Source organism: Zonotrichia leucophrys, chromosome 10, assembly GCF_028769735.1.
Source record: "Zonotrichia leucophrys gambelii isolate GWCS_2022_RI chromosome 10, RI_Zleu_2.0, whole genome shotgun sequence".
Lineage (NCBI taxonomy): Eukaryota > Metazoa > Chordata > Aves > Passeriformes > Passerellidae > Zonotrichia > Zonotrichia leucophrys.
This window is the reverse complement of record NC_088180.1, coordinates 7,366,421-7,381,458: the sequence shown is the minus strand read 5'-3', so window position 1 is coordinate 7,381,458 and position 15,038 is coordinate 7,366,421. Positions and strand designations below refer to the sequence as shown.

At 41.8% G+C, this 15,038-nt stretch overlaps 1 protein-coding gene across 1 annotated transcript in view; it reads right to left on the bottom strand.

Moving 5' to 3' along the window:
* Window positions 1-322: 322 nt before the first annotated feature.
* The window catches only part of RFX7 (regulatory factor X7), a 49,207-nt gene continuing 34,491 nt past the window's right edge, over window positions 323-15,038 (bottom strand). The window contains exons 5-9 of the mRNA XM_064722452.1: window positions 13,726-13,842; window positions 11,879-11,963; window positions 10,984-11,191; window positions 8,466-8,761; window positions 323-7,571 (exon numbers count right to left, since the gene is read on the bottom strand). Of these exons, the coding sequence (XP_064578522.1) occupies window positions 4,260-7,571; window positions 8,466-8,761; window positions 10,984-11,191; window positions 11,879-11,963; window positions 13,726-13,842 (4,018 nt within the window). The 3' untranslated portion in view covers window positions 323-4,259. The remainder of the gene's footprint in view (window positions 7,572-8,465; window positions 8,762-10,983; window positions 11,192-11,878; window positions 11,964-13,725; window positions 13,843-15,038) is intronic.

Here is a 15,038-nt window from a genome sequence, read left to right as displayed (position 1 = left end):
AAGCAGAAGCAGGCAAGCACCAATACAGGGGATGGCAACAGCAGCAATGAATGTTCTATGTCACAACTGCAAGAGCTGGCACCAGGCATGAAACCAACACTTGGGCTGAGTCTGACCAAGGCACCCCAGCCAGGAAGATTCACCTTCACACTCAGCTTTACTGGGCTCAGCAACTGCAGCAAGGGTCAACTGGGCAGCTGTCATCTGTCATTGCACAAACTACAAAGTGCTGTATTTTAGGCCAGCCCTAAAGCACATTTTCCATATAAAGAAAAAACTCCAGAAATAATTTTAATACAAAATGTTTTTATTGTTTTTGAAAACATTTAAAAAACAATTTTTGAGCACTTTCAATAAAAAAAATAACTGAAATGCTACTGCAATATTCAACTACTGTAGTTTCAGCAGTACAACAGACAACAAAACACTGGGGAAGAGGGGAGAAACTGGATTTCCTGCACTAAATGAAAATGTGGAACAGGGATTTTTCTTTCCTTATGGTGCAGTAAATAAAGCACAGTATAGTACAAGACTATTATATGATCCTCAGATGCACTGCACAAGAAACGCTTTCCTTCTTTTCAGTTCGGAAGTCAGTGCTTATTGCAATTATTTGCAAATTATTTACTTCATGAATTCTTATCATGATAAAATGATGCAAAAATGTTTTTCAACACCAGAACAATAAAAAATAATCCAAGAAAGGAACATATTCAACAATAACTAAGCTGAATTAGTTAACATAAAAAAGTAAATAACTTGTGAATAACTATGCTCACCTGGTTAACACTGAACCAGCTTCAATACAGCAAAAGAATAAAAAAAATAAAAGTGGTTACAGGAATATATCTAGTACTGTACAAGATTAAGTCATTAACACTCATGCACGTTTTGTGATCATGTATTAACATGGTGAAGCAAACTAAACTTAATTTTTCCTGCTGCAATATTCTCATGTAAGAGAATCAAAAATAGAAATATCTCATTGAGATCAATGCACATTGCTACATAAGACAATTTCACCTGTCACTTGTAATGACATTTTGCCTTTTAATAATGAAACACATTAAAAAGTTTTTTTTTTTTTCATTTTGCCTTTTTTTTAAATCTGTGGGCCGTATTTGTTGCATTTATCCTAAGGAATGTGCCTGCCACAGGTTCAACAGAATTTTAGTGCAATATATGAACCCAGAAAGTTTGCTGGACTAACCAAGCAATCAAATTTAAAGTGTTTGCTGCAATACTGTACACAGGGTACAAATTCACTAGTTTGTATACTTTAGCAAAAACTGCTATCAAAATAATTTATTTCTTATGTTAGTAGGAAGCCAATAATGTAAACAAGGGGTCAGAACTGTCTCAAATTCAAAGTTTTGGAGTATCTGACAAAGACAGGCTTCCATTTGTTAGGATCACAGAATTTTCCTTTGGGTATTGCATACTTTGGTGTGCAGTAGTGCTCTGTCTCAATGTATCATAAAGAACTAACTAGCACTAAGTAGAGGGACCTAACATTAATTATAACACCAACACACAAACATCTCTAGAATGATACATACCAATGTACAAAGCTGTGCCTGTGCCTTGGATTTTACTTGAAATAATTCTTATCAAATTTAATACTTTTAATTTTAAACATATATTTGCTTTAAACCCACTGATTATAGAATATTTCTGCTAATTAAATCACATGTTAGGCCCAATGTAATGCTTACGTTTAAAAGAGAATTTTAAACGCACTTTTAAAAACCTTTGGTGATGGCTGCATAATTTAGAATGCATCAACTTTAAATCTACTTTTGCTTTTGTGAGAAATCTTAAAAAATCTAGCAGTTAGGCTGAACCTCCCTTGCCCCAGGCAGCCCTCAGTGTCTGAGGCCCGAGGTGAGGCCAGCCCACCGCGGGGCCCGGCTGCTGCAGCTGCCACCGAGTCACAGCATCACACAAGAGCCGAGCTGGAAGGACCCTCCCCTCATCGAAGCAGGTTCCACCTATTGACAATAGTGCTGGCACCTCACACACGCTCAGGAACAGAAACAGAAGGTGCTGAGTGTCTCTCAGACCCATCCTCCTACCAGGGTGAGGGGATGTTCAACACATCCTCTCAAAAGGCCATGGGCAAGTACAGAATTCAAGCCCTGCCTTCAGCAACTTCGGTCTACAAGAAAAATGGTTCAAGTTTTACTGACACACACCTGGGAGGACAACAAGCAGAAAGTTACAATGCAGCTTTTACTCTCCTCCCCATCACCTTGGAGGAGTCACTTGGTCTTAAAGCAAATCAACATCCTTGTGCTTCAAGGAGGGATCAGAACTCCCCAGGTTCGCTCCTGATGAAGTGGCAAAACTTCTGATGCAAGCACAGAGAAATCGGGCCCCCACAAGGTGCTATTGCTTGGCACACCTGCTTGTCCTTCCAGAAGCCATAAACTGGTGATGAACTGGGGCAAGGGCAAGAGAAGCCATGATATACCAGCACCTCCAGTGCCAATGCAGCAGCACAAGTTGAATCAGCACTGCCAAAAAAATTGACCAGTACTGGGATCTCAAGTCATTTACAAAAACTGAAGAAATAGAAGACCACCAAGTCACTTAAAGAAAAACACTAATCACATGAAAAATCTGAGCATCTTTCCCTTAGAGAAATCTAGGGGGGTTTTACTGAACCTCCCCCTTTGTAAATTTATGACCACTCATCAAAGAAATGCAAAAGAAGAAAATTTTTCCTGCTCTATTTTCTGCTTTGTGTCAGGTCACAGGAAAAGTAATCCATTTCATACTAGGCTTAAGGGATAGTATTGTAGCATACTCAGTGCACTACTTCTTTTGTAAAAATCTGCCTCTGCAAGTCCTCTTTCTAGTATCAAGGCATAGCTGGGTAAATACCTCTCCCTTTTGACCATTAGAGATCCAGGTATGCCATGCTGATAAAATAAAAGGTCTTTTTGGTTTGAGTGAACCAGTGAGACAGGAGTCTAATTCTCATTTTCCAGAGGGGCAGCATTTTTTTCCTTAAAAAAACCAAAAAACAGATTCATCAACCCTGTCAAATCACTTTTGAAAACTGAATTCAGGCTTCTAAAACAGTAAGTACTTTCAAAAGAAGTTTTACCAGAAGAATGATCAAATGTCTTACTGTTTATCTTTAAAGTGCCTGGCAGTATTATGGCTCTATATGAAATATTTTTAGATTAACCACATTTTCTAATATTTTAATAATCTTTTGTTTGAGAGAAAGAGGGGGAGCAAGAAAGACAGAAAGGCTCAACCTACTGAAATAGAAAAAAATACCATCTTCCTATATCCTCTACTAGGTTGGGAAAGAGCAAACTTAAAAAAAAGGAGCTTTTAGAAACAGTATTTTAATGAGCTCCAGCAGCTCTCTATTAAAAAAAAAAGGAAAAAAGAGGGAAAATATCATGTTCCTTCTCTAGCATTGATACACAGTCCCTATCACTTTAAAATATGGGGGTTATGCCTAGATTAAATCTCAGTGCTCAAAATCTTTTTGCATTAATTTTACCTAATACAAAAACATTGACATGAGAACTAAAATATCAAGTATGTCATGAATATTAATGGATAAAATAACTACATAGATTTATTTCTCTTAAATAATAAAATTTAGTGCATCTTTTTCCTTGATCATTCCTGTTGGCTTTTCCCATCTCTGTGTTTTACTGGAGATGCCAATGGCACCAGTGCGACAGAGATTTCCCCAGGTTCACCATCGAGCAGTGCTCCAGGCAGCTACACAATGATCAGGCATCTGCTGTCACCTGGTCCACTTGCACCCACTCCACACCACATTACCTACCTGCAGGCACCCTGCATTTCACACCTGGATGGCAAAGGTCAGTAAAGATCACCTACTAAGAAGTAACAACCAATATTAAGTATGGAAAGCCTACAAACAAGCTTGAATTAAAACCCTCCCAAAGCATCAACCATAGCTGTCATCACTGGCTGCCATTAACCACTTCTTTATTTGCTAAAACAAGAAATGTTGAATGGGAAACACTCCAAAATTCAAATTTTAATACTGGCTCTTTGATAGCCCATCACCTTCAGAGATTTGTTTAAAATTGGTAAGACTGCCTTTTCCTTACTGAAGAATGAGCAACAGGTACAGCAAACTTTTTTTAAAAATGCCACAATACATAGCAAGTGTTTCTGCTGCGGGAGGCACTTCCATTAAGACAAATACAATACGTCTGTCTTTTAGATACAGTGTGCTACATACATATTATAAAACAAGATTAACCCAACATTTCAACAGCAGGATGATCCTTACTCTCCATCCACTCAAAACCTGATGCAGTCATTGAGTTAATGGATTCATTGCAGATTTGTTGAAACAAGGGGTCATTTTTTAATTCCTCCAGTGTAGCATCATCATCTTGTCCCTGCTGACGACCTGGATCAAACAGTAGATTTGTGTCTAAAGTGTTCAGATCGTTAATGCTGCCTGAGAGCTCGGAAGACAACCTGATGTCGCTGGGAAAGACAGATGCAACGTTATTGAGATCTGATGCCACCTGATTCACCAGCTGCTGGTTTGTTGGCAGACTGTCCTCCCCTAAAAGGTCTTTTACAGTGCTGCTAAAATCTAATTGCTGCTCTCCGATGTCTGATTGTGCTTGGTTATCTCCAGAAGAAAAACTGATCTGATCGGTGCTGCTATTTTTTGTGAGGTAATTTGGTGTTTGGAATTCATAAACTGAAGTGCTGGAATTGATCATACTTTGTGGGTTGGCACTAGGAAAAGCACTGGATGTCTCCAAAATCTGAGTGAGATTCATCCTGGCTGTGTAATTTGAGGGCATGTTGTTCATTCCCAAACCTCTCACTGCATCATCACTATCAGAATCAAGTTTGTTTAACAACACACTGGTTATTTTTTTAGTGTTTGTTTGTTTCTGAAGAGACGGGAAGGCCGTCTGCATCATCACAGTCAACGGGACTGACTGGCTTCTCTGTGCTATGTTATTGGCACTGGTGTCTGCATGGACATTAGCAAATACATTGTGAACTTCGGGAGTCACCGGACTTCCAAAAGGCGTCACATTAGAACGTGGTATATTTGACACAGGGTAAACAGTGCTTCCACTGAGATTACGCTGGCGATGGACAGCGGGGCTCACGCTCCGGCATCTCAGACTGTTGTTGAGAGATGAACCAGTTCCTTTGTTGTCCAAAGGAGCAGGAACAGCAAAGCCCTCCTGCTTGGTAGTGCTACTGACAGGGGCTGCCTGGTGCTGCACAGGTGAAACAGGAGTCACGCGACCGAAGTGAGGGTCGTGGTGGCGTGGCTGAGACTGGTATGACTGGCCAGGAACTGCAAAAGCGTGAGGTTTCCTGAAGCGATCTTCCACCAGCTCCTGGTAGCTTGTGAGGATGCCATGGTTGGCAACCGAGGAATTACCAACCCCACTGTAGCCGTTGTTCATCCACTCCAGCTTGGTTTTGTCAGGATGGGTAGCCATAGGCCGCTGCATTGGCTTCACAGGGCTACTTGATATGATGCTGGCATCGTGGTAAGCCATGCTAGAGCTGATGGGAGTAAATGCAAACGGGTTTCGGCATTCCACAGGACTCGGAGGGACGCTGCTGCTGCAGTTGGAATGGGGTGTGCCAATGGGCGTGTGCCGGCTGCTGCCGAGGGCACTGTCTACGGGCGTCGTCTGAGCCAGCCTTGAACAAGGGCTCTCTCGAGACATGTTCTGAGATCCAGCAATCATTTCAGAGGTGGGTGTTGGAGTCGGGGTGGGAGTGGGAGTTGGGGTGGGAGTGGGGGTGGGAGTGTGAATTGGAGTGCTGTTGTTATGGATCGAATGGTAAAAGTGCGTGCTGCTTGGATGAGATGATACGGGAGCTCCTTGAGCTGCAGCCTGACTCTGAAGCGCCATTCCTAGACAACCACTGTAAGGATGGGAATTATTCATGGACATTTGCTCCTCCATGAGCACCAGCTCCTCCACAATGCTGTCCTGGGTAAGGTCGTCATCAAACGAAAAGAAGTTTTCATTTGACTGAGGGACTGTATGCTCAAACTCTTTCAGCTCAGACTGCAGAGGTAACTGATTTGAAGACTGTGCTTGTATTTGATCCAAGGAGTCCTGGATCTGGCTCTGTAACTGCTGGCTGTACACATCCTGCTGCATACCTTCGCAGTGCACCGGCTCCCACGCCGACTCCTGCAAGTCACTAGAGCCAGAGTGCCCAGCAATACTCATAACACTGATATCTTGCTGCTGATCACAATTCACAGATGCAAAATCAGAGGTTTTGGTGATATGGTGCCATGTATTTGGGTTAAAGCTGCCATCAGATTTTGAATCATTTTCTATGATAAACAAGTTTCCTTCCAATTTTACTTTTATATCTGGAGATGATGCTGATGCAAGCTGCTGTTCTAAAGCAGGATCACAGGTATTTAAATTGGTGCTCAAAGAAAGGTCTGTTGCTAAGTTTGCAGCAGCTGTAGGAGGTACAGGTACTGTCACGGGTACCTTGATGGGAACTTGAGCAAGCGTTGCTGTGTTGTCACTGTTAGCTATTGATCCAACCTTCAGAGCCTTCTTAACATTGTTCGCTTTTTGACCCTCCACGGCATTGCCAGTTGCAAACTGCTCCACTAGTGGTTTCTTTACAGGTGGTAACTGGGAATCCTGAAGTGTGGAAGGTTGTCTCTTTCTCGGACTTTTAGTGCATGTTTTGTCTTTAATCATAGACTCACCAGTAGGAGGTGAATTGATGCTGGTGCTGGACAAGTTTTGACTGGCAACTGTGAGCTTAAGAGTACTTTGATTATTGCCTGCTGAAGAAACTGGTGTGATTTCATCAGACTGTGTCTTGTATTTGGTCCCTGCTTCTTCAGCTTCCTGATCACAGCCCTTACCTGGTTTTAGCTCCATGACATCATCCGTTGAAACCTTCAAGGCTGCAACCTCAAAATTAATTAGCTGTGCAGGAGGCAGGTCAGGGGTTGCCTTTATGGATTTAGACACGTCAGAACTCTCTTGGCCCTGTGCAGAGTTCTCATCCAGCAATGCTTCTGGTTCTGTTTTGATCTTGACCGCAGGTGCAGCTGCAGCAGTGCTAGGCTTGGATCCTGGAGACTGAAGTGAAACAACAGATCCATTTTTAATCTGTGGACCAGTCCTCCCTTCTTCCACTGCTCCTGCACTAGTGCTAACCGAAGGCGTCTGTTTGACGGGCACACTGCTGCTGCTCGGGGCGAGAGATATTGCTGTCATTTTTACCACGTTTAAGGAATTCACGTGTGGAGCTGGCACAACAGTCTTGATTGGGCTACTGGTAAATAGCACCGTGGTGGGAGAGCGGATGGTGAGAGCACTGGTGTTTGCTGGCTTGGGCAAGATCTGCGGGTAGCGATGCCGGGCAGAGCGGTCACCAACGGGGCTAGCGGGAACGTTCTGGGGAGTCTTTGGTGGCTGCTTGACTGATTGCATGTGCTGAGTGACCACCTGAACGTTGAGCGGCAGGACCTTGCTGTCCGACGATCCCATAGGACTTGGAGAAGTCACCAACTGCCTGGTTCTTGGCACCTGTAAAGAGAGAAAAAGTGTGGTAACAAAGCCAGAGGTCCCCAAGCCCACACATGACCTCAGCCCCAAGCACTTCAAAAGTGAAAGACAATATAGCTCAATACACCAAAGCCAGTGAATATCAGTTTGAAACAAAATAAGCTCTTCTACTTGTCCAAGACAATTTCTATTTCTCTGCCTAAGGATTGGTAGACAGACATATGCCTCCTACTTTTAAGGCATGAGGCACTGGTGTATACACTAGTCTGCTCTTCTGCTAATGAAAGGGTCATTCTCATACAATCCCTCACCACCTGGGAAAAAAAGATTGACATACAAAGGCTAAAGAGGAGAGGATGTGTTCAAAATACTGCTCATTGTTAACGTTTCAAAATTGAGTTAAATACAAACTCACTATCAGGCAGAAAAACTGGCTTACCTATCAAAATGAACAGCACAGTGAACATCTTAACACCAAATAACGTTCTTGTACTCCCTAGCCCAATTTTATAAGGCTGAAAGACAAAAATATTCTGTACTACAGACATTCATTTAAAATAAAATTGTACCTGTCACTAAATGCACTGGGCCAATGAAAAGCAATTTAGATTTTATATTAGGGCCTCAGTGACCCACACAACTGGTGTCAGCTCTCTCATGTGGTTAAACTTCATGTCAAGGCTCACTTTAATGACTTCAAAGATGAACTTGGCCTATGTTACAGGATCAGAAATCTGCTGCCTCTGTATCAACCCTGTAACTAACGTGCTATAACACAACACAGACAGAAAAGCATCAAGGCACTCCAGCCTTTGAATGGAAACTGTTCTAATCCACTGACACCCCTGCTTGGTTACTGGCAATGTACAACCTTTCATAGGGTGGATTCTCTAGAGAATTGCTGGAGAGCATTACCGGTATGGGGCTGGGGACAGCAGCCACAACAATGCCAATAGGTGGCGGGGACAGGATGGCAGGACTCCCGTTAGATATACTGGTCACACCGTTGGTGGCAGCGCCTTCTGTTTTCTTTACTGGAGACTCTCCTGGCAAAGGAGACTGCAGTTTCTGTTCCTGCTGCTTCTTCTGGATCTTACGCTGCAGCTGCTGCTTAGCATCAACAGGAGATGGCAGAGTTTTCACTTGGGGTTGAAAAGAATTACTTTCAGCAGTAGGTATAAAAGCTGAGGGCTGGGGGATCCCTTTTATTCCTGAAAACAAAAGAAGAACTAATTACAACCAAACATTACCCTGTCTGCTGTGGTGCCACTTCTACACCTAACAGAGAATATCTGGCAGGCATCTCCAAAACCATTCTGGGAACACCTCCTCCATGAGCTGCTCCCATCCACTTCATGCTTCAATCTATTCAGCTTCAGTTTATTCCCACATTTGTGACAAAATCTCTGTCTTTTAGACAAGCTGGGCATTAGCTGCTAAAATACTCAGTATGGGCCTCTTGTTTCTAATAATGTGAAATGGCACCTTGTGTGTCAGCACAATCTCAGCCCGGCGCTCTTCACTGAACTGGCAGCAGAGGGCGGCGGGCACGCTTCAGATGAGCTTTACAATCCAGCACCTGCCGTGGTTTTGTTACCTGCTCTAAGGCAGCTTGAAATGAAAAATGCTTCCAGAAAGCTGCGGGTCTGTGTCACAGGGGAGCAGTTTGGAGTATGTGACATTATCTAATGGCCAAGGCATTAAATACAGTGCATCTAATATCAGAATGGATCCAAACCTCTGTGTGATCAGGGATAATGGGGGAAAACTGCAAAAGGACAAGTGTTCAGGAAAAAAAAAAAGAAAAAAAGAAGAAAAAATTCAAAAAACAATGGAAATTAGAATGGGAGAGCATTTTTTCCTGGAGAAATTACTTTATTGGTTACAAAGCAGGCAAGTGCCGCTTCCATGGAGAAAACAGACTTGGTGTCCTCTGTGCAGCTAGCACTAATTTCCCTTACAAAATCACATCATATTTATGATCTTCTGTTTATTAACAGTTAAGAAGATTAGCATGCTCTTTAGAGACCAAATAACCTTGCTGAATTACCCCTTCAGAAATGGTTTAACATTGTTCCATTTACACTTTGAGGTTACAGAGTTTTAAAATTACTCCTAATTATAAATTAATCAACACTATCTTACTACATTACTAGTTTTACTGATGCAAATTTTACAATACTAAACCCAAGTATTTGGTTTTGTTGGCCAGCACATGCTTTGGAACTGTGATTCTGCATGCATTCTGCATGTACCACGAGTGGTTGAATGTCACAACATGTCTGCACTTCCACAATGTCTTCTTCACAGAGCAGTGAAATGCCCAAATATATTGCAACTACTGGCACACAATTATTCTATATGGGCAAGTAATATTGATAAGGAAAAAACCCTCAAACTTTTCTTTGAGAGTAAAAGTTGTTTTTCTCTCAGTTAATGCACAGAAACACTGTAGGTCCCTGCAAGAGGAATGGAATTATTTTTGTCATCCTAGGAAGAACCTCTTCCAAAATGACCATCCAAGCCATAGAGGCATGCACTGGAGGTAACTGCCCCTTTTCCTTGAAGGAAGTGAGGAGGGGAAGCTCCATGAGTGGAAGAGCTGTCCATACACTGAGTGTCCCTTCCAGCAGCATGGCAGGCAGGACCAATGCAGCCAAGGTGGTAGGTCACAGTGGAGCACACAAGCAGCAAATGCCACCTGTGAGGTCCAAGCTGGAACAAAGGAAAGAGAGCTGGAAGGAAAAAGAACATGATCCAGAAGGGGATCACTTGAACACTTTCCATTTAAAACTGTCTCAAGAGGTTGGCCTTGATCTGAAGACTATTTAGCTTGATAGGCCTAGTCAGAACTTCTCAGAGGCAAGTCTAGGGGCATGTTGTGCACCTGCATCTCCCTTCTCATCCTTCATTTTTGTAATTTACTTTATTCACAGTCACCAAAACACACTAAATGATTAAGTGACTGATTTTGAGCATGTAGAAGGAAACAAACCACACCAAAAAACCTGCTCTTGACAGAAAACTGTTTCCAAACTAGGGCAAGTTAGCAGACAGAAACACAGCTACACCAGCAGTCTATCTACAAACCAGCACTGTAGCAGCACCAAACTCCTGTTCCAGCCAAGTATGTGAGTTCAGCACAATTACTCACACACCCTGAAGTGCTTCAGAAGACCAGGATCCTCACCAAAGGAATGGGAGGATCACCACCTAAACCTGAGACCAGTGCTGATTTTCAGATCTTTACTCAGACTACTAGCAAGAACAGTAATTTTCAGCAATGTGACTAAAATCACATAAATGAATGCTGAATGCTCAGAGTCAGTGGTAAACTTTGCCCTGAAGAGCAGAGAAGTGCTTTCTCAAACCAAGCTGTCACTACTCTCCGCAGGAAGATCCCCCATTTCACCATTCAGCATTATCTCATTACCTGCTGGTGCCCCTGCCATTACTGTTAAAGCTGCCATGGACTTGGTACCAATATAGTGACTTTTGACAAGGAAACGAGCCAGTTCCAGCACGGTATCAAAGGGCTGGCTCAGCACCTTCTGGGCCCACTCACAAACGAGGCGGCAGGCTGCAGACACCACCTCCTCATCGGCACTCTGCAGCTGCCCCGACGGCTCTGCTCCATCCAACTGCACCAAACAAACACAGGAGGAAAGGTTACTTACATGAACAAGGGTCATTAAGGCATGAAAACAAAAATAGAAAGCAAATTATTGTCCGAATCACACCAGAAGTTGGAGTAGTGTGTTCACAGTTTTACATGAAATTATGAGAATGAGATCACAACATCAGTATCTTTCAAAATTAAATGTCTTAACAATAATCTGTGGGTTGTTCCCAAAGGCATTATATAGAATTGACATTTCTGGAAGAAAACCACAGACAGAATCCTAATATTTGGAGCACCAACAATTAATTTCCCCTGTATTCAGGGTCTTGTCAATTCAGTAGTCACTATTACCCAGGAACTGCTTCTTTCATTGGGGATATCTCTTCCCTAGCACTGACTTAAAAAAATACAGTAAAAGCAAAACAGAATCAGAGTTTAAAATATGTATATGGTGGATAGGAACACTGTAGATGTCTACCTCACCTCCTAAATTAGTTTAAGAGTATTGCAATTCATCATGAACTTTACAGAATAAAAATTAAACAATGATTCAAAAATAATAAGAATCATAAAGAATATAAGAATCATACAGAAAAATCTTAAAAGCTGCATAGACCTTCACTGTTTTGAAAAGTTCTGACAGAAAAACAGCATAATAAATGCTAACTTGCAGAAATATATATGAATAAGCAAATATATAGCATACCCCATCTCCAGTTTTATGAAAGTCAAGGTTGGGCAGTGTTGGCATATGCACAAAAGCCTTCTTCCTCAGTCCACTGTAGCAATATGTGAGCAACAATTAAGGTCTACATTGTCTGCTTGTTAGCTGGGGGATAGGGGAGAAGAGCAGTAATTCCTCTGATAACCCTCAGAAGCTTCAAAAGCAAACTCAACACAGAACTAAGAATTCCTCTCATTAGCATGATCTCACAGCCAGTCAGAATCAGAAGTCCATCAATGGCTGCATTCTTGGCCAGGTCACTGGGTTTCTCAATCCATGCAGAGATGCTGGGTATGATTAATTTCATCTGATGACTTAGAACAGGCACTGAACCATTCCAGGCAGCTTCAGTAAGCTACTCAATATTCAAATCATTAACATAAATTTTGACTAAACTCTCTTTCTAAAATAAGATGGAAGAATTAATTAAAAAAAGAAAAAAAGTTAATCACTATTAAAAAAATGCATTCTCGAACTTAGATTCTGCTTTGTTTCCTTCTCCTGAAGGACTTCCTCAAACTGAAGTTTCCCAGGACAAGATAAAGTGCCCAATGAGTGCATTTCTTCCTAGGATTTCACACTATTTTTGAGGCACTCTCTCCTCATATAAAGACCCAGACTTTTTCTTACACCGATCTCATCAAATCGGTACACAAAAATATGCTCCCTTTATTATCTATACTCACTTGTTTATAGGTCTAAAAATCAAATCAGCGTTTTTTTTTTTCCTCTCCACAGCATCAGTCTGGGAGTTCACACACAGCGTCTTTTCTCCATGACACACAAATCCTTTCCAGGATCACTAGTTTTTCACATTCTGTAAACATGTCTGGATTCTTTCCTAGGCCATGTAGTTTGCAATTGCTTGCATTAACCTGAATGGAGCATAATTACAGTAAAAGAAACCTAAGGAGCCTGGGAATTATGGTAGGTGTGAGACAAGGTCACATTTTAATCATTCTGAATTAGAAACATTGGAAATAGAACTTAAAGAGATCCCCTGGGTCAAGCTACAATTACATGAGCTCTTCCTTAACACTTCTCCAGCTCTATCCAAACATGAGCACTAAGTTTCAGATTTCACTGCTAGATAATCCAACATTGTATTTTATGAAACAGTTTAACTGACACAAAACTTCTCCATTCACTACAGCATGGAAGGTTTTTCCCCCTCAATGGAAGACAAGCAATTCTGGGCTGCCTGCTAGCACTTAATTCTCTAAGTGCATGCTTCAAGTGAGACCTGGCAAAGGCCACTATCACAGCACATCCATATCATTACTGTTACTTCTTTTGAGTGGGTTTTAATTAGGGCCTCAATGCCTTTTAACCTTTTCATGCTCTCCCTCCCCCACTTACTGCAGGGGCTTTGCCCACCCAGCACGTCAGGATGCAGCGAGAGCCAGCCCTGGGAATGCAGCAGGTAGGACATTATTTCACCACGGCTTCTAAGGGCTCTCATGGGAAGATTCAATTCTCAGCACAAAAAAAGAAAAAATTCTGACTGATGAAAAAACTGGTTAGAAAATCACTAACAGTTTTGATTCCTTTATTCCAGTATCTCTCTTTGCACTAAATTATAGAACTTTTTTGATGCCTTGCTGCTGTGACAACTGAGTGTCAGAACCTAAATTTAAATACTTGTTTCCAAAGTTATATCTTGCAACCTAACACTACTGCAACTAATAATTTTTAAAGAACGTTGGAAAAGTGTCGGCATTTTTTATTCAACATTACTTCTACATTTAGCTGGTAGTTAAGCCACAACGACAGATGTTCTCCAGGCAAGAGCAGAACAAGTTACTGAGAAGCGTTCTAGCAAAGGATATTTTGATTTGCCTCTTGTGCCTAGACGACGGGCCTTCATATTTGGAAAGACATTTTTCATGATCTTCCCAAAGTCAGCAGCACTTAATGGGTGGTAGCCAAGATTGTCACAATAGCTCCTGCAACAAAGAGAAAGAAAGCGTGAATGGAATTGTAGTTAATGCAAGAGGCCAGCCTACATGCTAGACTCCGAAGGTTTTCAAAAGAAAACACTTATCCTCGTCCATATTTAGAACCACATTTAACATTAATGAAGCTATCCACAACGAACTGAATGCATTAAAAATGTATAAACAGAGCTATTAATATCATAGTTTTTGCCTTGTTCTCTACTGAGTTCAAAGACAAGTCATGTGGAGACATAACAAGCAGTGGCACTATCTAGAGCACAGCTGAGATTTACTCCACGTCTCAGTCTGAAGCATATGTTTCAATTCACATATTTCAGGACATAATAAAGCAGAGTCCCTGTTCTAGCCAGAAGCACAGCTTGAGTGTGGTAAGACTTGCAGGAATATTTGAAAAGCAGTAGGTAAGAGATATGTCAGTGTCCAGAAAAGATTTTGCATATACAACTTCTATTTAATAGACCTCAACAGAACTAAACTGAAAAGATGCCTTCCCAGGGACCCAGCTTTATAGGTGTAACATAAGCACATACTGAGGACCCAGTCCTCCCATCACTGTGGCTCTACTGAACTATGAGAGCTGCTTGATTATAGACAACCCTATTTAACAGTCCTAAATCAACAGAGATTCAAACTGCTGCAAATGAGGATCATCATGCAGCTCAGTATACAACCTGATGATACAGGGGAATAAAGAAACAAAATGTAATTATTTTGCCATCTTTACTTGTTCTACTAAAATGGGCACTGTTACTGGTCTTCAGTTCTCAAAAACAGCAAGAGGAATTCTGTTTCGGCATATGTGACATTTAAAAAATAAGTTCTTGAGAACAAGAATTGTTGATTTTGCTGCAAAAGATGAATGTTCTGGAAAATCAGAAACATAAAGCAAAGGAGGAAACCAGGACCTGCTCTGGAAGTGAGTAAGGCTGCACGAAGACAGCAACTCCCTGCGCTGTTGCACAAATGTGCTGTGGCCTAAAATGCACCAGTATAAAACCTTCTCAGTGAGATTGCCAACAGCCACAGCATCAACAGGAGATAGCAATGCCCTCCTTTCCCCTGAGAAGTCCTATCAGCAATACACAAAACCAACCTGCCTCCGAAAAGGTGTATATGATCAGCGGGGTTACCAGCAAGAGTGCAGAGAACAATGACTTCCCATCCCACAGTTGCCTCCAATCAGG